We start from the raw sequence: 24,404 nt of genomic DNA on the forward strand, positions 1-24,404 counted from the left end.
GTATTTTCATTAATACAATGTTATTCGATTTAAAATTTTATGTAGAGGTGTCTGCAGAAAAGAGTGACCTCCTCTAGAATTATTAATTTTCTCTTCCCCTTCTACCTTGCGGCGTCAAGTAGTTACGATTCTATGTACTGTTTAACAAGTAAATTCAAGGGACTGAAAGCATCCAAACAGCAATCAAGAACTGAAAATAATTTATTAAAATGAAATAAAATGTCAATTTTAAGAGTGAATACTAGATTTTAAACATCTTTTTCCTTTTTCCAAATTTGATAGAATAACCAATCTTCCAAAAACGATGGTATAAAAGCGGTAGCTTTGGTATAGTCCACTTCACAACCTAATGAAGATAACTGATCCTCGAACATTTTCAATGCGCCTGGGCATGCGGCTCCACAACACTGAAACAAAGATAACCTATAATCAGGTGATAATTCTAATGTTGAAAGAGCGCTTTTAAAATACGTAAAAAAAAAGATATCAGATGATTCTGCCGGGGCCACATCCCCCTTTAAAATGTATTAAAAAATCTGCATAAGAAAATTTGTGAGATAAACCTAGTGATTGTAGATTACAAAGCAGACAAAACAGTACATAGAATTATTTTAATCATTCCATCTCATACTAACATGCGTCATATATTTTCCTTTAGGTTTTAAAATTTTCATAGACGTTTTTAGAATAAGTCTAATAAAATCCCAAATTTCATTCTGTGGTGTAGGCGTTACCGGAACATCTGTTAAATCACCGAACACATAATCAAATTGTCTATTTTCCTTTATCATGGCCTCCAAAGAAGTCATACAATCGCCCAATATGATCTAGTTTAAGAAGAAATAATAATAAATTCATATCATTAAATTTATATTTAATTATTACATAAATAAAACGTAAAAAAAATCTATATGCTATTACCTCATAATTAGGTCCTTTCATAGAGTCTAAGACATCTCCACAGCATTCTCTCATATGCATTCTACAAGCTCTTATCACAACTTCATCCAACTAAAAAGTGTCATGATTGTAGCGAAAAGAAAAAACAAAACAAAAATTTATTATCTCATTACTAAATTTTTACTTTTTACATTGTGGTGCCTAAAATAATAAAAGTAAATTTTCTTCGTACCAGGGCCCTCCAAATAGATATTTCAGGTGAAAATCTGACATGACCACAATATTTCTTTATCAGCAATAAGCGACAATAATGACAATGAATATAAGCAATTCTAAAACATTACTTATTGAAATTATTATCTTAAAGACTTGAGATAAATCTAATTCATCTTAAAGAAGTAAAGTTACAAGAGAACAGTTTTTTTAGCAAAGGTGAGCTAAATGCTGATGTTCTTAGGATAGACCTCTAGCTTGTCTTGAAGGTATCGACACACAATAGATTAAAAAATTTTGGCCACTGAAGGTAACAGTACTCATATGAAAACAAAAAAATTATAAGTTAGGCTTTGCAGCATTACAAACGGTGAAAGGGTAATCCTGTGAAATTAACAATTTTTATTTTCACTGGAAATACAAGATTTGAAGTCTCTTGAAACTATTCAGCGCATGATTCTCTGTTTGAAATTGAAAAGGAAAAACTGAGCACAGGTTAGTTGGGTCAGCATTAATGATGAACTCACGGGATTCTTACTGGTTTTTGTACATTCTAGCTTCAGATTTTCATCTATTACCAGAAGTAGATGCGAAAGGATTAGACACAGAAATTGACTTCTTAAGAAGCTTCACAGGTGGATATTAAATTTCTAAAAAAGATGGATGAAAATTCGAAAACGAGCGAATTAAAAGAAAACACACATTCGAAACCACTAAGCCACGCAAATGTTTCACATCTGATTCCTCTCCATACATTACACACCCAAGAAACATTAATTTTTACGCTCATAAATTAATCTCATTCATAAGAATTCTTACTTCAAACATTAAAACATTTTTTGGATTTTCTTTGAGCAGCTCATACAGCAACGCTCCATCTCCTCCACCCAAAATCACAATTTCTTTGCCAGCGTAGTCTTCTTTCCCTCTTTGCATTAACGTTTCTGTGTATATTAAATCACGATCAGATAAATCTGTAATAAGAGATAAATCCGTAATCATTATTATATTATAATTTAAGGTGACTATAAATTAGGAAAAAAAAAATCCGCAGCAAGTCCTGCTGCTTTTAATCACGTGAGAAAGAAAGAAAAAGCAATAATTACTTTTTAAGTTAAATTAAGTTATTGAATTCAAATTAGTGTGACAATAAGCCATAGAAATACGTAAAACCAATAGAATTGAATGAGAGAAAATTTTACGGAAAGATAAAGTATGTTCTGTACAGATATAATCTAATTTCGGTATGTAATCTTCCACTATTACTTATATGCTGTAAAAAGTTACGGATTTGTGGAAGTGATAATGCAATGACTGGTAAACAGAGAGCATCACCTAGCTTATAGGATGGTTGTCTTTCACGTATTACAACGGTAAAGCCCTAAGACGACATTTATTCCAATAAAGTAAAATGCTACACAAAGACTTCAAAATAAAAGTAATAACATCATTAAAAACTTGTTTCAAGTTATTTATGAGTTCTCTAGCTAAGTGAAAAAGGATTTCTGACAATCTATTTTTTGTTGTACTGGTTATTTTCTTTAGCATCACAGAAAGAAGAGTTATCGAGATCTACACCTAATAAACTAGATTTCAAGACTAAAATTCTCACAATTAGCATATTTTAAAATTTTTAAATCCGTATAAGTTTAGGAACTATTTCATCGAGGTTGCAGAACATATTTCATATTTAATAATTCATATTCAAAAAATTATTCTTATCCCCAGCATATTCAGCGAATGAAAATCACCACATTCTAAGATTGAATTTTCTTAAAGATCAAATCGTACATAAAAATAATAATACTTATTATTTCAGATCAGACTTACTCTGTAGCCCATCCAAAATTAGCATATTCCCCAATGTCCTAGAATGAACAATCTGCACTTTTTGATAAGGTGACTTCTCTTCAAATACCAACGCATCAATATCATATTCCAAAATACGTTCATCTGAATTAAACAAAATGAACCATTAGAAAATAAAAAATAAGATACTTTGTTGGAAAAAATCATTCTGACTAGAAAATAAATAAATAAACAAAGAAATATGGCCAGTTACGAGTAATATTTCATTGTAACATGCTCATGTGTTTCTTAACATTCATTTGTGGCAAAATAAAAAAAGGTAATAAATTTTTTTATTCTAATCAAACAATAAAAACTATTAACTATTTATAACATTTCTTAAAAAGTAAAATTTTTCTAGAATACCATCCCATAGAAACACAAATTCAGAAAGAATGAGGAAAGAATATATTTTAATTTCAGCTAGCTAGTTTCGGTTACTAAGTTTACTCAGAAATCTTGCTTAACAAAATTGATACAAAATTAATGTGACAACTGCTTTGGTCTACTAAAATATTAGTTCAGCAGTTAGTAGTATTAAAAATGTTTCAATAAAAAGGAAGTGACACATTCATTGCAATTGCACTATAATTATCTTGATTTTCAAATAAATTGAAATAGCAATTAAAAAAGAAACATATAAAAAAAAATTAGGATCGTATAAATATAATTAGTATGCAAACACAAAGAACAATTACATTTATAGGAACGAAATTACTATCTTTATCAAGCTAACTGCCCTTCATTACAGACATTATAATTAAATTTTTTGATTATCAATCATTACTAAGGTACTACCACTGTTCATCTAAGAAGCACTCAGCTTTTCTTTCTAATTTGAAACTATCAGTAGTGAATTGTCTTTAATACATCGTAAAGTGAGATGACTTTTCTTAGAATAATCTTCATCTAGTGTCTCTGTATTTTAATTCAGTCATCAGTTAACTGTCAAGTTGTAAAATGTCGTTATTTTGTTTTATGGAGTTTCTAAGGTTCTATTGGATGATTTGACGTAAAAGCTTCTAATAAAATGTATTAAATGTACTTCCACAATTTATTTTTAACTTCCCGTTCATAAATTTTCTCTGCCGCTCAGTCCTAAGTGTTCATCACAAAAAGAAGAAAGCTGAAGCGATCAACTTTATAGATATCTTCAATCCACTACACATCCTGACCCAACCATTAAGAACTCTACCATCTACATGGAAATGGGGCAGCTATATCATAACCAATTTCATTACTTTTGTTACTGCATTAGAATCAGTTGTCTAGTTGAAGTTTATTACATCAGGATTAAAGTAAATATAAAAAAAGCAAAGTAAAGTAATCGCCTATTTTTTCAGACGGGGCTTAACGTCCAACTACCATTTACTAGGTGTCGTGGACGGAGGCGAGTAGCAAACGAACTTCACTGTTCCTCATTTAACCATTAAATAAAATCCAAGGCCGAGATCGGGAATCGAACCCAGTACCACAATGCATATTAGCTTTGCAGGTCTCGCCTCTTAACCCGCTCGGCTACCGTAGCGCCTAAAGTAAATATAATATTATCTGTATGCCTGGAAAAATTGTATTCGGCTGGAATAATTCACCCTTCTAAAATTTACCTATTCTTCCTTGGGGAAATCAGCGGGCTTGAAAGAATAGAAATTGAATCAGCGTGCATTACGATTTACAGTTGAGGTCCCCCTTTCGACTTGTTCACTAATTGATTAGTAACAGGTATCCTATCACAACGGTTTCTTGCAACGTGATCAAATGAACTAAGCAAATATATAAAGCAACCTATGAAGCAAACACGACCCCAACTGAAAGTATTTACTGTAGCATTATTAGAAATTTGAGGAATACCTTCCCTATTATTATTTAATGCACGAATGTGAGTATTTAAAAATCAACCAGAAAATTTTCAACTATGCAATATTAAAATAATAGCCTTAATGTTGAAAATATAAAAAACAAAAACATTATTTAAAAAATTTGGTTACCAGTTATAATATAAATTGCTTGAATATTCGGAAAATGAAATTTGTGCAAAATCGATAAAACTTGGTTTCGTGAATGTGACTAATTTGGGTGTTCTAAGATTTACTGTTGGAAGTAGAAGATGACAAAACGGATTAGTTAGAAATGGCTTCAGAAGTTAAAACAAAGTAAAGTTAAATCAGAAGTAAAGTTAAACAACAGATTCTCTAAAAGACAGCAGTGATGAAAAAAAATGAAGTTTAAACATTAAGTTAGCTAATGCTTAGCTAAATATCTGGGAATAATTTTTCTCAGTTCTATTAACTGAGAAGACCCTTAGATGGCACTCTAATTAGTACAAAAAAAAATAATTAAATAAAAGAAGACACAGTTATAAAGTAAATATGGATGTTTTTATTTATGTTTAATTCTGCTTTTACCAAAAAAAATGGGACAAAAATAGATTACTTTCATAATATATTTACAACAATATTAATAAAAATTCTAAGCTCACATACCAGAAGTAGGATAATAACGATTAATACCTCCTCTTCTTAAAGGAGGAAACTTGTTGGATTTGGTGCTTCCAAGCACTGATGCTAATTCAGTTTCCAGCAGTGTGATTCGCTGTTTTAACCAAGTAAAAAAAAAACAAAACAAAAATAGAAGAAAATAAAAAAAAACAAAAGTAAAAAATAATAATGATAATAATAAGCATTCCAGAAATATCTAAAAAAAACTCACGAGACTACTAATGGAATCAAAAATAAAATGTTCCGAGTATTCAAGCTCATGCAATTTGCAAAAATAAAATTTAAAAAACTTAATTAAAACAAAAATAAATGTATTTGTTGATGCTTTAAATGTTTGCACTTATGTATTTTTAAACATAAGAGCAATTTAAGAAACACCAAGTTCCAACTTTTAATTTTTGCATTATTATTTTTCATTCAAAACACTTCTTTTTTTTTTTTTGGCAAGCCATATTTGGGGAAGACATAATGTAACTATACTTCAATTCATACAGCGGTTTCTAAAAAAACAAAAACGAAATAATGAATAAAAAGCATAAATTAAGTTCAAAAAAATAACAAAAAAAAAACCATAGTTTCTTAACAACATGCTATGTACTTATAAACAGATACAGCAACGAAAAGTTTTATTTTATTTTGTTTATTTTTTTGGTTAAATAGGGATTTAATCAACATAAATAATTTAAAATTACAAAAAAAAAATGCAAAGAACAGACTTTACCTGATGAATTCAGATAGAAGTCTATAGCTGACCCTCTCTTTAGAGTAGGAAATAACTTGCTACGAACCGAGTTCAGTACAAAGGTGAGTTGAGATTCCATTGACTGCATTTGCTAAGATATATATATGTATATCAATCACCACTTCTGATATAAATATCTATTTTAAAATATATTACAGATAAAAACTTTATAAAAACATGTAACAGTCAACAATTATTTCTACTGGAATTCAAAGAATTGATTTTATGATAGAAATGCTCAAGAAGTAATGAGGTTTGATTTATGCAAATGGTACCATACTATTTTCAGCGGTTCTTTATGTTTAAAGCACACTAAAGTGATGAAAATACCCAATTAGGTTCTCTAGAAATATTCTATGGAAGAGGGTGTTCGGCAATTAGGGATAATCACCATCACCTTCTCCAAATTTCCTTCAATTTCTGAGTATAACTCCTTTAATTTTTAGGCTCTCTATCCAAGGCTACTTACTCCGAAGGAATGCTTGGTGCTTTGAAGGCTCAGAGCTCAACTATGTCATCCATCCTTCAGTATGTACTTCTAGTAGCTGGACAAATCAACCATCTCTGCAGCTCCTTTGTTTATTTGCGTGAGTGTAAGAAAATTGTGCATTGTTGGTGATGTTAGCTGGGATACCCGCTGATATGTCAAGAGCCAATACGCTCACTTCCAGGTGCTGTGCTAATAAGTAATGAAAATTAAGATGAACTGGCCTAGGAAAGTTCCAACAAACCTACCTAGGGTTCGGATACTTTTGGCTGTATGCATTAAGGCTATCACAATATCAGTATCCAAGAATTGGGTTCGCAGAGAATTTTGGAGGGGTGAAAATTCCGTTGAACGTGTTCGTCGTGAAAAGACTGCAAATGCGTTTGACTGAGCAGACAAGAGTTTAAAGTGTTGTTGACTGTCGTAGTCTTAGAAGAATCATTAGCCAGCTGGGTCTGATCTATATTGGTTTTGCTTGACCGAGAAAGAAAAAGTCGATCCACATAATGTACATTTGTGAGGGAGTGGAATAGCGAAGCTCCTATAACTGAGCCTAAAAGCGCGATGAACTAATTGTTGCCTGTAGAACCAGCTTTGGAGCACTGAACTTGCACTCTTGCCCTGAGCCATTGATTTATATTAGTTAAACAAGAGGATAGCACAATTGATAACAGGTCGTGGGTGCCTGTGGGCCAACTTTCCACTTCCCTATCCGAAATTCTGTTGTATTTTAGTACTATCATCAAAAGTCCAAAAGTTCAAACTTTTAAATCAATCCGCTTAGCAAAAACCATAGAGATTTAGAAGAGAGGGATGACATGAATCTACAGTAATTAATAACTTATCTTGATATTTAAATGTCCAAGAATATTTTCTAAATGCTGATCTTTAATGGAACTAAAAGTACTAAAATTTATTTAAATATAAAATTCATAGTTGTCCAGACATCTCAGACAAACATAGGACAGTTCGCTCAAAGGGAACATTAAATGTCTGAAGACGTAATAATATAATAAAAATCCAGAAATAAAAGAATATGGCTTGCCAAAGACTTAAATTTCTAAAATCTTAAAAAATATATATATTGTGTTTATATTATTAAATAATAATAATAATAATAATAATTTCACATAAAATTACTAACGTTCAAAATGTTTAAAATAGGGAACTAATGAAATCTCCATTTTAAAAGTGAAATCGCTTGTGGGATCGATGTGCAGTCATTGCATGCATTAACCAACCGCTGCTAGAGATAAGACATTTGTCTTTTTTTTAACTCAACGAGGTATCTGCAATTTTTCTCTGTTTACAGCTAAAAATAATAATTTTTCATAATTCTTTCAAAAAATCTGGAAGAAAAAGAAACTCAATTATTTATTCAACACTTTCATAAGGAATGTGCTAAGAAAACAATTTATATATAACATTTATGACAAAAATCCTTCCTTTTCAAATATTAATTTAGAAATATTTACACATTTTTTATTTTTAATTAGCACGATAAATTCTCAGGAATTTAAGAAGCACATCTTTATCTACACTGGATGTGTGAGATATCAAAAATATTAAAAATAATTTCTAAGTCTGAAAGCATTCAAAATTTAAAAACCAGGCCAGCCAATAATACATAAATAAGGAAACACTTTTTGAACTTATCTTCGGCTAGTAATATTGTAATTAAGATTGTTGTTTGTTTTTAAGATAAATTACTTGTTATAATAAAAATAATCCCTAAAACCTGAAAGGGAAACAAAAAATTTCTGCACAAAAGAAATAAACAAATGAAAAACCAAAATACTTAAAATGTTAAAACCTTTTTGGTTACTTTTGCAATGAAGTAATCAAAAGTTTTGAAACGAAAATCTCATGCATTAAGGGTTGAATTTTGTCCTCATTAGGCTGAAGGTACAGCAATTTGTTATTAAATGTGGTGATATTTGTATTGATACAATATTACAGAAATGTATCATGAATGTATCAATTTGTCAACGACTATAGAAAAATGTTTCTTTTCAAATTATTGAGGTTCGATTAAATAAAAAAACTTTATTATTATTTATTTACAATCTGTACACATCTACAACATGTAAATGTGTTCTATATCGAGATAGGCACAGATTGTTTGCTGAATCTTGGTGGTTGATAAAAGGTCGCGGGGCCAAACGTCGTTTCAGACGTCTTGGAGAACTATCGGGATGGGTTGTTGTAGGTAAGGCTTGTGCTGTGGGATTAGGATGTATGGTTAGATTATTATGGAAACAAAGGAAGAGAGATTGTATTAGGTCACTGGCAATAAGAATATTGAGGTCTGTATAGAGGGTTAAATTGGATAAATATGGAGCGTTTGAAGCCGAAGGTCTTTAGATTGAAAGGATTGGATTCTTTGGATGTTAGATGGATTCGCATAGCCCCACAGCTCAGCTCCAGTCCTTAACCCATCTGAGATAGTGTCTTGTGTAGTCAGGTAAGGAAACTAAGAATTTATATCTGACCCACCCTCAATATTTGGAAAGAGATAAAATACGATTCTCAAAGAAAATTTAATAACACAGTTCACTTTTATTTCATCGTTAAATAAATAACTATCACTCTAAAGAATTATACTGTAAGGCACCCAGACAGAGATCAATAAATTGCTGCATGCATCGATTCCACAAGCGAATAAATAAAGCCTCAATTTTATTGTGCCGCATGTAATCTGAGATAATTTATAGAATTCAGATTTATTAACCTCAAATTTATTTTTGGATGAGATAAAAATTATCTGATAAAGATGCTTAAAAATATACTCAGGAAAAAAATTCCAATTTCGCACACACTAACTCCAAAAAAAGAACTTCCAAAAACAAGTTGAAATTTATGCTAATAACAAATATATTTATACAAACACCTTGAAATATTCTTTATAAAGAGCATGCACACAAATGAACCTTGATAGATTTTTTAACAAATATGGCAATTACTGAAAAATGTTTTATATTGCAAACTATAATTTATCAAGCAAAAAATCTGAAAATTCTGATAACAGTTATTGAATTAGATAGATTGGCATATAGAACCAGAAAATAAATCACACTGGATGCAAAAGCATTTTATTTAGTTTACCAATAATTTTTCTAGCTTTTCCATGCACACCCGTGATTTTCATCATAAAATAAAAAATGAAATGTATACTTAACCCAAGATTGCCCACTTTTTTAACATTTTTTAAAATGATTAATAATAAGAAAGCTAGGAGGCATTAATACATCAATTTTTAGGTTGGATAGTTACATCAATCAAGATCTGATACAGTACTGACGGCATTTAACGGCCAAAGTCCAGTTTGGTCATTCCCTTCTCCTGTCTAGGTTTCTCTAGGATTACAATGGTTTAGTAGCCCTCTACAACCTCTCCTCTCGCATGTATAATTGCTTTTTTCGCCGAGGTGTAGTCAATTAAAAGAAGGGAAGGCTCGGTTCTATATGGAAAGTTCTAGCCAGAGGTAAGCCAAGTACAAGGTGATCTCTCTCCTTATACTCGTATTCAGCACTTTTGAAGAAGATCCTAACATCAGCACCAGACTTTAAGATTAATTTGGCATGTTTCTCTAACTTCCGCAATTTATCAACAGCCGGTTTATTTTCCTGAGCTGCCGAAACATTCTAATTGGAAGGTAAAAACAAATATTTGTTACGATGAAAGAAATTATTTATTTCGACAATCCGAAGGAACAATGGATTAAATTAGGCCAACTATCTGTAAACTCCCATTAAATAAATGAATTGTGAAGAAAGCCTGTTTGAGGTGAAACTACTGTTTACTGTTTTGACGTCTGTACGATAACGTTTGTACTACTGATATGTAAACACTCAGTTTTAGCAGGATAAGTCTACGGAAGTCAACACATTCAAATCAGTAGTCCTCAACAGCAGATATTAATAAATTATGGGCTTCTAAGGAGAAGGAAGGCCTCCAGCTAACAACCAAGTCCTTGCACCCTACGATTATTCGACCTTTCACTCCGACACTATTCGTAAGTTGGTACAAAAAATTTCAATGTCAAAAATGAAATGTTTTTGCTTCCGCTTAAAGCTTTGAAACCCAGTCGTTTTTTTAGTTTTAGAAAATGAAAGCTAGCATTTTGATCAAAATGTGTAATTATCGAGTTATCCAGATACCACATTTATGTATTATAATATTAGAATAATAGGTAGGTGCAGAAGGTACTATTGAAATCTAATATTATTAATGACATAAGGATCAAATTAGTTAAAGCACGCTTTTAAAAATAATCTTAGGAGAAATGAATGATACTATCCCTTTCATACAACCTCTATTTATCTTTTTTTTTTTTCCATCAATATAAATTAAGCTTCTGGATGATTAAACCGGACTAGATAAGAACATGAAATTTCAGAAAAAAATATAATGACGGTGGTGCAGAGGGTAAAAGAAGTTTATCAACCGGCACTCTCTCTTCAAGGAGATTCTGGCTTATAAAACTTCATAATATTCTTTGCAAGAAAGAAATAACACTTGCTTGTAAACGAAGGCGCAAATTTACTGTAATGCCAATAAATTCTTCACAAAATAATTAGCCCTAATAACTTCTTATAGATTTCAAATTCTTTAGATCAAATCATTTGTAATAATGACTACTATTTTAACTGGCCAATCAACGTTAAAATTCATACCTTGAAACTAAGTATTTCCTCTTCTGAATCTTGTTTATAGTATTCAATATTTATGGTGATTAAACCCTGAGGAAAAGATCTCACAGAAAGAAAGCTTCCTCGTATAGCAGTAAAAAACAATAGAAATCCACCATCTTCCATTTCCCGTTTATGTACTTTAGTTAAATGCGGGAAAAAATTTTCAAGAACGTTTGTCATAAGATCCTCTTGTTGACTGTACGGTAACTGTGATGGTTTCACAGTAAAATCTAAAAGAATTGTGTTTACAGCCATTTCTTCTGGAAAAGAAAACATATCAGTTTAACGGAATGATGGAAATTCAATTTAATGTAACAACTAATTAAATACCTACAGGGTTCAATGTAATAGTTTTTTAATCAAGTAACTGGCCAATCTATTTTTAAAACCACCAGCACTATAAATATAGTTGGTCTTCGCCCGTAATAATCACAAGTAATTCTGATACATAAATCCAATAGTAACCAGGGCTGAAGCTTTAATTTGTTAATTGACATTAACTAGTTACTTCAATATTTCCCGTCCACCAATAAATCAAATAGCGGCATCAATAGTGCAATTTAGGTGGTTAGGTAGTAAAAGTGCGCAGTGTTGCCAAGAAAATAAAACATTAATAACTTACTATTGGGCAATATTCCTTAAAAATGATTTAATTTTTTGATTTTTTTAATCAGCTTGCTTTTGCTTTTAGTTTAAAATTTCTATCGAATGTGGTAAATTTGGTTGTAGTTGTGACCGGCTTATTGGATTGTTCGGTAGTTGGCACGTTGATTGTGATGCTCCTTAGTAAAAGGTGGCTTTAGTTCAGTCTCGGTCTTTCGTTCTTGGTTCCAGTGACTAAAGGACGCCGTAGGGAAGTGTAAAGCATTTTGTAAACTAAACCAAATAATTATGGATACTTCTGATGATTCTGCATTGCTGTCCCTAGTATACGATTTCTTATTGAAGAAGGATGCAACTATAGCTCAAGTATTTCAAAAGAAAACAAAGGCTGTAAGTAGCGTTTTTCCTTAGGTTAAGTGAAGAATGCTTCACCTACCACACGTGGTGCTGAAGTATATTTGAAACTATGGTTACAGAATTGTTTTCACCATTGAGCAAATTCTTTTCATTCAATATATATTGCGTTTTATTACATATCATCGTGTTTTTACAAATTCTTGCTGATCATATTGTTCTCCAATTTTAATCATGTAATTACAAAAAGGAATTTTATTTAATCTTTGATGAGTTGCATAGATAGCTGCTTACAATAAATTTGCGATACATAGCGTAGATGCTGATTAGATTTGATATTTATTTGATTTTTTTTATTTTACAAAAATGTGGGAAAAAGTATCCGGTACGTACGTTGATGAATTACTGAGTGTTAAAAAAAGTAGTGTTTTAGTTTATTTTTGTTTACTCACAATAAATTTTAAACTTACTATGTAATTCTTGCCCACAAATTCTTATTAGTGCGTAAGGAACTACATTTTTATCCATTGTAAGAAACTCTTTATCCATTAATTAGCGATTCTATTTTTGTATAAAAGATATTTTTTCGTTTATTCAAATTAGCTACAGTTTCCTCACATCAATCTTATGGTCTTAAGAAAAACTAAAAGTTTCAATTAGGGAAACCGACTACATAACCTTAAAATTATAAATTAAAACAGTAATCATCAGAGTGTATGGTAGTTTGTTACTGCTGATCAGAAACTAATAAATTCAAAAATCTTAATTTTGTTATTTCATAAACTTCACTTAGGTATAACATATTATTTAAATTTCACTCAAGTTTAATACGGAACTTGCGTCGAAAGCAGTTTCTAGTTCGTTCGATCGAACCATTTATTTTACTTCATTTCCTTAATAACAGATCAGAATTTTCTAAACAGAAGTTTGTGCACTAAATAGGATATAATTATACTGTAATATAATGCGGTATATAAAGGTTGGTGAGGATACACTCAGAAAACGTCAGAATTTGAATTCTTAGTATTTAAGTTTTTCGTTATTTATCGCTTAAATTCTGATATTTTCGAAGTTTAAGGCATTAACAAGTGTAAACAAGCTGTATAATAAAGCAGTTGATACTGGCTTGTTATATTTTGTTCTGACTGGTTTCTCGTTAAATGATCACGTTTCTGCTGAGAAATTTTACTTTATAAAACTTATGAAAGACGTTACCTCACCTTCACGATTCTAAGCTGGTTCATTCTCTGAAGTTAGATTAGAAATTGAAGACGTTATTGAAAAAACGCAGCAGCTATAGTGGCATAAAATCATTAATGTTATTAAACTAAGTGGTTCCATTTGTTTAGTGATGTTTAAAATGTTTTTCATTTTTCAGATACCACTACCTAAAGGGAATCCATCAATATTTGAAGTATATAAACATTTTCAAAGGTAAATACACAAAATACTATTTAATTACATTAATCATTTTTAATAAATATTTAATAGTTATTTGTGATTCGTAATATTTCAGCACTTCTCCAAAGAAAGTCACCGTAAAGCCAAGCCATAAAAAAGATGACTCCTCTGATTCAAGTTCAGGTTAGAAAATGCATAAAATTACTTGTAAACAAGTGAATCAATTGATTTAATGAAGGGTAAATGAAAATAAAAGTTAAATAAAAGTAGCTGGAGCCCTTTCGATAAACATTCAAAATCTTGAAATCTATTTTCTTCAGAATTGAAATTGAAGCAAAATTTTAACCTTACATTAATTAAACCAAATGGTATATTGCAACCAAAAATTGTTAAACAGTGTCACTTTTCAGAAATTTGAAGTTAATTGCATCAGTTATAGGGCTCCGGCGAAACCTTATTTTCTGAAGCGACATTGGTATCCAAACAAAATTTCATGTTTGGTTTGTATACAATATTTAATTTTCGATGTGTTCACATACATGTACAGACATGATTTGGTTATATTTTTGTCGAAGTATCACCTCTCAAAACAAGTATTTTAATTTTTCCCTTAAAAATGACAAAAATGTTTTTATTTTTATTTTTTATTTGTAGAATCTGAAGATGATCTACCTTCAAACATTAGCAAACCACTTTTAAATGGAAAAGTACAAACGAAACCACCACCTCTGACAAAAACACAGTCAAGGTAAACATTTAGCTAAAATTTTTCATCTCATTTGTTTATATTTTCACATGTATTTAAAATGCTATTGAATATCATTTAAGAGGGGAAGGGATTAGCTATGAGGTTAGCATACTGGACTCCCACGCGGAGGTCCCGGGTTCGAATCCAGCAGCTGACCCTTAGATTTTCTCTTCCTAGGAGCTTCTTACAGTGTTGTCTGTAAAGAGAGAACACTGTCCGGAGGCCGGCAGTGCACTGGAAAAAGCTCCGGGCGCTAATAACCTCAGCTGTTGATGCGCAAAAAAAAAAAAAAATCATTTAAGCGAAGTTACTTTTGACGTATCTCCTTGGCACTGATAAGTGGGAAGTGAACCCCATCAACAATTTTTGCAATAAAGTCTACCCTTGTTCATTGCTACAGACTCTTACTTGAACCTTCAGTTCAAAAGGTAGCGGGTCTTTATTGTAATCTTCATACTTTTGTGTAACAGGAGTACATCATGCACAATTTGATGTACTCAATTATGGTTAATGTTTAAACTTGCTGCTATTTCATTTATGTTAATCGGCAGTTTAAACTAGTGTGCCATCAAAAGGCCGTTCTCCATTTAGTCTGTTCCAACTTGAAGGATTATGGCGCGATAATGTTTTTGTTTATAAATTTAATGAATTTATTTGATTCAATTTTACTTTGTGAATTTCCTGGTTCATAATAATTTAAGAGTCTTTTTGTAATTGTTTTTATTGTAGTAGTTCATCAGAAGACTCCTCAGAGGATGAGCCCCAAGTCACTCTTGCTTCAAATAAAAAAGTACTTCCCAAATCTTCCCCGGAGCAGCAAACTAATACAAGTAAAAAACAAAAGCACAAACCTATACCATCTGTATCGCAAGGGAAACAGACTCCTCAAAAAAGTAAACCTACTCCACCAGTACAAGGCAAGCCATTAGTTAAAACACAAGTTGAAGAAGATTCTAGTTCTGATGATTCGACGGAGGAAGAACCAGTGGATACTAAGAAATTACCTCCTAAAAAGCCAAGCTTAGTTACTCTTAAGGAAATTACTTCAAAGAAAAAAACAAGCAGTAGTAGTTCCGACGATGATTCGTCCGATGAAGAGAAATCAGCAGTTCAGAAAAAGCCAATTCCTTCACCCCAGAAGGCGCCACCAAAACAACAAGCGCCATCACAGAAGCAGCAAACTAAAACACCAGTAAAATCTGCTGCTAAGAAAGACGAGAGCAGTAGTGATGACAGTTCTTCTGAAGATGAAGCTCCGCCTCCTAAAAAACTACAAACTCTTCAATCAAAAGTTACGATCAATCAAAAAACAGCTACTCCGCAAAAACCAGTGGCTAAAAAAAAGGATTCATCTTCCAGTGAAGAAGATAGCTCAAGCGAAGAAGAAACCCCCAAAGGTAAGATAATACTTATTTTATGAAGTAATAGTGTAAGAAATTTATAGCCAACTTGTAAACTAAATTATTGTATGTTCTCTTATTCTTTGTAAAAGAAAGAATTTCAAAAGTTTCTCGTTTGAATTTTTCCGGAAATATATGTATTATGGTCACTTTCCCTCGGAAATTTGACTTTTAGAAGTCCCTAAGGAAAACAAGCACGTAATGGGCGACTCTCTGAACAGCACGTTAGAACTTTTAAAGCACGGTTCTCTCACCCACTAATATTAATAATAATAATAATAATGCTGTATTTGAGCTATTCGTTTGTTACAGGGAGTTGAGGTCAGTTACACAATACGAGATTCTTAGAAGTAATAAAATAAACTATAATTCCTTTAATGCAAACGTGTTCGAATACGTACATGTTGATGCTCCTGAGACACAATATTTTATATATTTACGCTCACTCAATCAGTCCTCAGTTATAAGTACTACCTGTGTTAAATATATATGTGTATATTTTCTTTAATCACTTGGGAATATCGTATATTCCACGTTAAACATTGATAGAAAATTAAATTTTAAGAAAATCTGTTAGGCTGTGTGCTACTTTTCCGTTAATTAGTAATTTCTTTACGTTCTCTTCTTCGCAGTAAGAGAAAGTACTACAATCGTATCAATTTTTCGAAATTAAATTTTCATGGGAATTATGTATTTTGAGGCCCGGTGATGAAGCAAAAATATTTTGGAACGCAATATCTATTGGAGTTTTTGTCTCTTTAAAGATAATATCTTGAAAATATCCCAGAAAGATCAAACGTAGTGTTCTTTTTTGATACTGTTGTTACTTCTGATATTGGTTTATTTCGCCGGAAGGTGCGATGATACAGTTTTTCGCTATTTTCTCGAAAAAATTTCAAATATTTTTCTTAAGGTTCTTAAATAAGAAAAATTCTCGCTGTAAAATTACAGTAAAGTCTTATCACTTATTTGATTTTTGGGAGGGGCTTCTAAGTAAAGTACCATGTTTAGAATATTCTCTAAACTCTTTCCCATTAAGTTACTGCTCTACAGCTGTTTGTTTGTATGAGTATATATACCGCGCGAAACGCTTAGCCAACCAACTAATCCTTTGTCAATTATAATAGTAACAGTTGCAAAAACTGAGAGTCGTAAATTATATTTACCCGAAATTATTATTGTTATTTTTGGTAGCGACATTGACGAAGAATGCGGCCACAAAATCAGCTGTGAAAACGCCGGTTAAAGCGCCAGTCACAACTACTGCAAAATCCAGTTCTTCTGAAGATTCTTCAGATGAAGAAGAAAAAAGTAAGAAACTTGAATAGTCACTATGAATTAAATTAGTTAAATTTACGCTTGATGTACTTGGTTCTAGTTCATGTTTTGCGGCTATGGTAAGCCACCTCTGAATGAAAAGGGCCTTAAACACTTTTTGGCTTTAAGCGTACTTAATGCATCTTTTTACATAGGTGCTCCTCCTGCTAATGTTAAGAAAAGCGCTGTTAAATTACCACCGAAGATAACTAAAAAACCCGTGCCTGTTACAACATCAGTTGCTCAGGATTCGAGCAGTGAAGACAGCAGTGAAGATAGTGACGAAGGTAAGCAGTAAATTGAAAATTTAATTGTAGTTTTAGAATACTATTTTAAATACTATTTTGTCATTTCTTTTAGAACGCAAACATAATAAAAAAATATTTTTACTCCGATATTGCTTCATATTATTATGATTTCTACGGATTTTAGCTCCTGCAAAGACAGTTCCTGCTAAAACTCAACAAATAGCAGCACAGAAAAAGAAACAAGAATCTTCAAGTTCTGAGGATTCAAGTGATGAAGAACAGGCACCAGTAAAAACTACAGCGAATGTAAAAGCAGCTAATGGTATGATGACTTGTGTTAATATTTTTAATTTAATCATTATGATATAAATATTTTCTTTCATGAATATTATTGCGATTAAAATTTAATTTTAAAACTCAACGTTTAGAAATTTAAGAAAAAATTTATTAGCAAACAATTAATAGCAACCTGAAGGAAAAATGTACTAGAAAAGAAAATTATACCAAATCCTACCGGTTAAAAATGCTTCAATCCAAATTTATAGTAAGTTGCGACACGTCACTCTTTCAAGGTGGAGCATTTGCTAATCTAGATGATTGAAGCCTTGTTGCTAATTAACCAATAAAATTCAAATATAATTTAAAAAACCGTCTTTTTTAAGTCTTAGACAATCTTGGATAAATCAAGTTTTAAGCGCAGCTGCAAAACCTTTTGTATCTTTTCTCTGCATTCAATTTTTGCGCTTTTCTCCGTTGTCACAGATAATTTCTTTATTTTCGATAAACCCTGTTTATCACTACCGCCACCAAGAATGCTAAAAAAACGGATTATGTAAACCGATTCAAGTAGTAGTACATAAACTTATCCTGTTAGATTGTCAAAACACTCCTTTTATTATGAAGATGAATGGACCTTGATGAATTGAATTATTTTCAGAATGTTCTGTGATTGTTAATAGGATTAGGCACTCAGACAGATCGTAATCGATAAGTAACTTGCGTTTTATTTATATTGTTCAATTTACAGTAAAGGCAGTCACTAAGAAACAGAGCAGTTCAGATGATTCTACTTCAGTAGAAGAAGAAAGTACGGCTGCACAAAAATTTGCGCAGAAAAGAAAACATTCTGATGCAGAATTTGAACCTCCGAATGTAAGATTAAATTTTTTTATTTATTTATTATTTTTAATAATTAATTTTTTGGAGGTAATTTTTTTCATTTTGTTGTTTCCACTGCAATATCTGTCTTATTGCCCATATATTACTATAGCAGGCTCAGGGACTAAATCATTCAAAAGAACGTACTTTTTTCGATATTAGTTTTTCGAAAACTGCGCTAATAATTTTCTTAAAAATTTTTATTATTTGAAGTATTCTTCCAAGAATAATTATTTTAGGCAGTTTTTCCATTCAGAGAAAATGGAGTGGTCAAGATTCTTTCTAAATACCATTTAGTGTATTATACGTTCCTACAGTTATTTAGTTTTATATTTAGGATTAAAAATGTTGCAAAATTCGGACTTTGAAGACCATCTGAAGTGTGAATCTCTTGAAAGATATCTTTAGTTTGACTTCTTTACATGAATTCTGAATTTAAAAGTTCTGAAACGTACCTCTTTAATAAAAAGTACCGTTTATAGCAGTATTGCCAAATAAAATGTAATTTGTTAAAGTTAAAGAAGGTGTATTAGTTAGAACTTGAGAAATTTAGTATAGAGAAGATTAATGAAATATCACTCTCTATTATTATTATTATTTATTTATTTATGTATTTATTTATTTTTTAATTAGTTGAATATGGTCCCAACTTTTTTTCCTGTTTTTTTTTCAGTCAAATTTTTTGTAGATCTAAAGTGTTATAACCTTCTCTTGACTTGTAATTTATCTAAAACGTCATTATTATTTTTTTTAGAAAAAGAGCTCAGAAAAGTATTCAAATTTTTCAAAAGGAGGATACTTACAACAAAATAATGTAAGTTCTTAATGAATTTTATTTTTATTTTTAAGTTTTATACTACAATAGTTTGTTTCAGTTTCAAGGAACCCAAAAATTGTAGCATCTAATCGAATTCTTACACTTATAAATTCTCTCGTTTCTCTTAAATCAAATTGTTATTTATTTATTTATTTTCTTTTTATGATTCTATTCCCTTGCAGAAGATATAGCAGAGATGTGGTGTATGGCTTGCAATTAATTTGTCATTGTACTTATGACATTTGTTGCCGTCACCTTAAAGGGATGAGCATTCCTTAAGGTTGTGGCGTTAAGGGTGGTCCAGCGATCTATTGAATTATTAAACGAACTCCTCCTTCTTTATGGAGGTTTTTATTTGGAGATTGGCCTCCTAGCTTCGAGGTTTTGGAATCGTCTCCTCCTTCTTGGATGGGGCGTTAGAAAATGTGTATCCCATCATTTCTTTGTGCAGGTTTTCTCTGCTCAATTTCATCAGTGTGGCAATTGATAAAAATGCAGCCAGCTTATATTGGGAAATAACTACAAAACTGCGTACTGTTATCCTAATACAAGTAGCGTGCATACACTTACAGAATAAGTGTCACTTTCAGAGTGTACAATGAAAGTACAATAGTCCAATTAATGACATCATATTTTAAAATGCTGACATCTTAAATATTAAGATTAATGTTCATGCCAAAAGAGGGTGGATATTTGATTTTGATATTTGGACTAGTTGATACTATCGATCTTTCCCAGAATGAGAGGTTCTTTTATTAATCACTTCATCCTCCTCAGAACTGGCCACACTCCTACACCAATTTTAGTTTCAGTAGCAAAGTAGTTTTGAACAAGTTTTTCCATCTATTCTTAATTTATTTATAAGTATTTTATAAGGCATTGCTTCATATTCAGATTAAAGAACATTTGCAGCCATATTTGCAAGTAACAAGTTTTCCTTCAGTTTTCTTTGTAATTTTTTCTTTCTTTCTTTAATTTGCGAATGTAGAGTAATAACCAAGACCGGTTTAGAAGAGTTAGAGAAGAAGAAATTGATTTGGATCCACGGCTTTCAAACAACTCCTTTGAAGCCAAGGTGAGAGTACAGCACATTATGTACAGTACAGGCACTTCGGCAGCATGGTGCTTCCTTCTCTACGGATTTTGATTAGTTATTTTAATTTTCGGTTCTATTTTACAAAGAGAGAGACTAACTTGCAATATTGTGGCTGTAAAAGTTCTTAGAATAATTTTTTTAGAAATTTAAGTTCCATGCTTCCGTTTTGCCTGATTATTAATACAAAAATAATTTTATTCACAGGATGATACCCAAAATGGGCGAAAATCGTTTGGTAAGAATAATAATGGAGGTGGTGGGGACTTTGGTGGTTTTAAGAAAGATGGTAAATTTGGGGGTAAGTGGGGCGATGGAGGCGGAGGCGGTCGTGGTGGTGATAGGGGGGGCAGAAAGAGTTTTGGGTTTAGAGGTGGTCGAGGAGGAGGCGGTGGTGGACGTTTTGGTGATGAAGATGGAAAAGGCAAACACTTTGGAGATTCTGGATACAGGGGCGGTCGTGGAGGTCGTGGTTTTGGCAGGGGTGGTGGATTTAAGGACCGAGGAGGCTACCAAAGGAAAAGTTGGGGTGGTGAAAACAGTTTCAAAGGAGGTAACAACAGTTTCGGTGATGGTCCAAAACAAAATAAGAAGACGACGTTTGACGATTAATTTCAGGTAGCTGTAACTATTTAATTATATTTAAAAATTCTCGAAAATTGCTACAGAACAGTTTTCTGTTTTGCTTTAATCATTCATACGTTGGGGTCTAATCTTGTTGGTTTGTGAAAAGGAGAAGAATTTTATTGAGGCGCATTTAATAGAGGTGCTGGAGAGGACGTTGGTGTTGTGGTTACAAGCGGAGATTCCCCTGTTCAAAATCCTGCTTGTAGCTACTTTATATTTGTTAAAAAAGATGTTAATAATTTGGAAGTAGGCCCCGCCTTAAAAAATTGACGATTTATTTACATTAATAGAATAAAAAGAACGGTGCTAAATTTATAACATCGGATGTAACATTGTATTGATAGTATTGCAATAGGTAGCTCAGTGTTACACAGATGCGATATTTTTTATTACTAATGTAGAAAATATATATCCTAAATAAAAATTGTTTTGAAAATATTACCGTAACAAAAAAAATAATATATAAAATCCATATAAAATAAAACAGGATCACAGAAATATAGTGTGATATTTGATTAAAGTATTAAAGTAATTGTGAATAGTAGTACTTCATTTCCTGGTTGCCTCAGCTGTAGGTCACTAATTCAAATAGTACCTTATAATTTCGTATTCCCAGTCATACGGGTTGGACATTCCTTGATCTATACTAGGCGTCGCTATAGGGTTTCATTTGAAGTTGAACATATCATACTTTTAGCCACTTAAGGATGATATTAGTGTGTCAATGGGGAAGCGAAGATACTCTTATTCTATTAGATCGTTTTTTTAATATTGTAAGTGTGCAACTGTTTTTCAATATACAATATTTGTATACAATAATTTTTGCAGATACTTTTCCAGTTTAAAACAAAAGATTTTTTTTAATATTCAGTCAGCAGAATACATAATCGTATATCTCTACGCTTTTAAAGTTTATAATTTCCTAACTTCACTTTATTTATTTTAATTTTTGTTTATTTTTTATATTTTTGTTCAGAGAGGTGCCAGAGGAAGTTGGGGCGAACGAGCTAACAGTGCGCTCAAAAATAAAAAAGGAAAAGCGTTCAAACATGAAAAAACAAAGAAGAAAAGAGGATCGTATCGAGGAGGTCAAATATCTACGACTGTCAACTCGATTAGATTTGATGATGATTAACTACACAGATAGGTTTTATTATTATATATATAAATATATATATTAGTTGATTTTTTTTTTCTTTTCAAAAATTGTGGATTTACTCGTATTATTCGATTGATTGCTAGTTGTTACTGGGGGGTCCTTGTATATTTTTTGTATTGATTTCTTTTTATGATAGATTTCTGTTAAAAGAGTTCTTTATTATTAATTTTTTAAGATGAATTTTGTAATAATTCAACTATTTCTATTATTTTTATAATAAATTAATAATTTTTATTCAGTTTATATAATGTACATTAACATATAAAGCGTAACTATACAGAACAATATTTTAAAAGTTTAACAATACTATGCAAACATTTTTTATTTTAGGCAAATAATAAATCCTCGTCCTAATATTGTTTCAAATTTGCTTGAATGTATGTATTTCACTGTATGTGTCACTGTCATTAAAACGAATAGAAAAAAATATATGTTTAGAAAATTATGTTGTCATTTTTGTGAAAGAAAGAAAATTTTTTAGAAGTGATAAATAATTCGAATAATGTTTAGTTAAAGCTCTTATGTTTTATGATTATTGGTTATACTATTCAGTTATACTATTCTATTTCAGTTATACTATTCAAATGTTCACATTCTTAATTTTTGTTTAAAAATATTATTTATTAGTAGAGCTCGACGGTTTTGAGTAGCTTGAAAGCTACACCGTACTGGCGCAAAAAAAAAATGGTTAGAACAATAAAAAATGCAACGTTTCTGCATTCTTAATAAAAATAAAACAATTAACTTACTTTTTATTATAATACAAATAATATGAAAATAAGTAATAAAATTCTCCTTCATTCTATATTCTTATTGTAAATAGATTCTTTTAGTTGTAAATATCTGCAGATGATAGATGATGAAAGCAGTGGAAGATTGGTTGTTTTAAAGTAAATTAGAATAAAAGTATATTATGTGATTTGAAATAGTCATTTTTAAAAAAAATAAAAAAAAAAAAATAAGAATTTGCAGACTGTTAACAATAAAACAAAAAAAATCATCTTGAACATTTTTTATTCTCAATTAGATTTAAGTTAATGATAAATATTATGTAAGTTTCATACTTAATTTGATCCTAATACATTCGCTAGCAATTGGCGCTCCCTGTACTCCAAGTAATAACCACTTAGATAAGTGTTATTGTAAAGGAGTCACTTTGTAATATTTCTACTTCGACCTAGAAAATGGTATTTTTTTTTAAATAGCTGCAATGCAATTTATTTTAAAAAAAACTCAGGTATCTCGTTCACAACGCTAACCCGCAGCCTGATCATGTAGGACAGTAGTTGTGTTAAGCTAAAGTGTTTAGAGGTATAATAATATTTTTAAATGCTGTACATTCGAATTCAAACTTGAAAATGTTCGAATTCACAGACAGATTATATAAATACTTTACTGCTGCTGGTTTTATTTCTAGTTATTCTAGAGCCTCGCTGGAATACCAAATTTCAGAAGTACTATATTACAGAAAAAGTTGTTCGAAAAGGATTCAAAGCTTCTATTGAACGTAAGGTGCTAACAGCTTTTAGTAAGTCACTCTTAATTGAAACATTTTCAAAGAAAAATTAAGTAAAGAAGCGTTCTGTGGACGTCCTATACCACGGAACTGCAGTACTCTGTTGTTGTCTGTGCCCTAATTAAAATCCACTTCTATAACTTATCCTCAAGCAGCCTATTTCATCCATTTTTGAATTTCCTGCAACATTAATGTTATATAAAGAAGTTTTTTTATTTACCATGAACCGCAGAGTGGAAAAGGAGATGCAGATTGTAGGTTGAAAGTTAGATCAGGGATAAACTTAAAATACAAATCGTCTATTGCGGAGAACGTATGATGGATTCTTATTTTTTAATTAACCAAACAGGGAGATATTTTTCAGACGAAGTTGATTACGTACGTCCTAATTGAATAGTGTAGAGTTTAGGTGTAAATCGCAAGAACAGAAAGGAACCAGCAAAAATTCCATCGAAAGATTTGTTAGAATTTCTTGTTTCAGGGATGGGCAAAGCTCTTGGTGGTCTGATCAAATTCAGATAGAATCGTAAGCGTTTGCCGAATTCTAGAGTTAGATCACAAAGTCGGTGTAGTGAAGATTT

The 24,404-nt window shown here is 31.3% G+C and overlaps 2 protein-coding genes across 7 annotated transcripts; one reads left to right on the plus strand and one right to left on the minus strand.

The window, feature by feature from the left end:
- Positions 1-183: 183 nt before the first annotated feature.
- Sms (spermine synthase) lies at positions 184-12,141 on the minus strand. Of its 4 annotated transcripts, none has more exons than XM_074127289.1 (8): positions 12,005-12,141; positions 11,365-11,642; positions 6,181-6,292; positions 2,944-3,066; positions 1,933-2,087; positions 922-1,011; positions 636-827; positions 184-407 (listed from the first exon to the last, which is right to left on the minus strand). In XM_074127289.1, the coding sequence occupies exons 2-8, from the start codon at positions 11,635-11,637 to the stop codon at positions 249-251; spliced, it is 1,104 nt and encodes a 367-aa protein (XP_073983390.1). In that variant the 5' UTR covers positions 11,638-11,642; positions 12,005-12,141; the 3' UTR covers positions 184-248. The 4 variants fall into 4 exon arrangements, with proteins under 4 accessions (XP_073983390.1, XP_073983381.1, XP_073983372.1 ...); XM_074127280.1 differs by lacking the exon at positions 12,005-12,141 and adding an exon at positions 11,717-11,963 and having other exon boundaries at positions 11,365-11,639; XM_074127271.1 differs by lacking the exon at positions 12,005-12,141 and adding an exon at positions 11,717-11,963.
- Positions 12,142-12,239: 98 nt separating this feature from the next.
- On the plus strand, positions 12,240-23,314 carry LOC141453710 (uncharacterized). 3 transcript variants are annotated; one of them, XM_074127259.1, is made up of 12 exons: positions 12,240-12,375; positions 13,718-13,773; positions 13,856-13,923; positions 14,395-14,488; positions 15,218-15,885; positions 17,083-17,199; positions 17,361-17,492; positions 17,638-17,775; positions 18,481-18,605; positions 19,366-19,425; positions 20,417-20,503; positions 22,125-23,314. In XM_074127259.1, exons 1-12 carry the CDS (start codon positions 12,274-12,276, stop codon positions 22,281-22,283), a joined length of 1,806 nt encoding a protein of 601 aa, XP_073983360.1. In that variant the 5' UTR covers positions 12,240-12,273; the 3' UTR covers positions 22,284-23,314. The 3 variants fall into 3 exon arrangements, with proteins under 3 accessions (XP_073983360.1, XP_073983351.1, XP_073983358.1); XM_074127250.1 differs by lacking the exon at positions 20,417-20,503 and adding an exon at positions 20,729-21,139; XM_074127257.1 differs by lacking the exons at positions 12,240-12,375; positions 20,417-20,503 and adding exons at positions 12,644-12,724; positions 20,729-21,139.
- Positions 23,315-24,404: the final 1,090 nt, after the last annotated feature.

Source organism: Rhodnius prolixus, unplaced genomic scaffold (assembly GCF_049639745.1).
Source record: "Rhodnius prolixus isolate KJV_2025 unplaced genomic scaffold, Rpr scaffold_1, whole genome shotgun sequence".
Taxonomy (NCBI): Eukaryota; Metazoa; Arthropoda; class Insecta; order Hemiptera; family Reduviidae; genus Rhodnius; species Rhodnius prolixus.

Bases quoted from the DNA above. Each gene is read 5' to 3' on its own strand.
- Sms (XM_074127289.1), bottom strand. From the start codon at position 11,637: ATGGCTGTAAACACAATTCTTTTAGATTTTACTGTGAAACCATCACAG. The intron at 6,293-11,364 runs GTATGAATTTTA...TATATATCTTAG, and splicing joins AGGAAATACTTAGTTTCAAG to CAAATGCAGTCAATGGAATC. The intron at 828-921 runs GTAATAGCATAT...TTCTTAAACTAG, and splicing joins TGAAAGGACCTAATTATGAG to ATCATATTGGGCGATTGTAT.
- LOC141453710 (XM_074127250.1), top strand. From the start codon at position 12,274: ATGGATACTTCTGATGATTCTGCATTGCTGTCCCTAGTATACGATTTC. The intron at 12,376-13,717 runs GTAAGTAGCGTT...TTCATTTTTCAG, and splicing joins TTCAAAAGAAAACAAAGGCT to ATACCACTACCTAAAGGGAA. The intron at 18,606-19,365 runs GTAAGATTAAAT...TATTTTTTTTAG, and splicing joins CAGAATTTGAACCTCCGAAT to AAAAAGAGCTCAGAAAAGTA.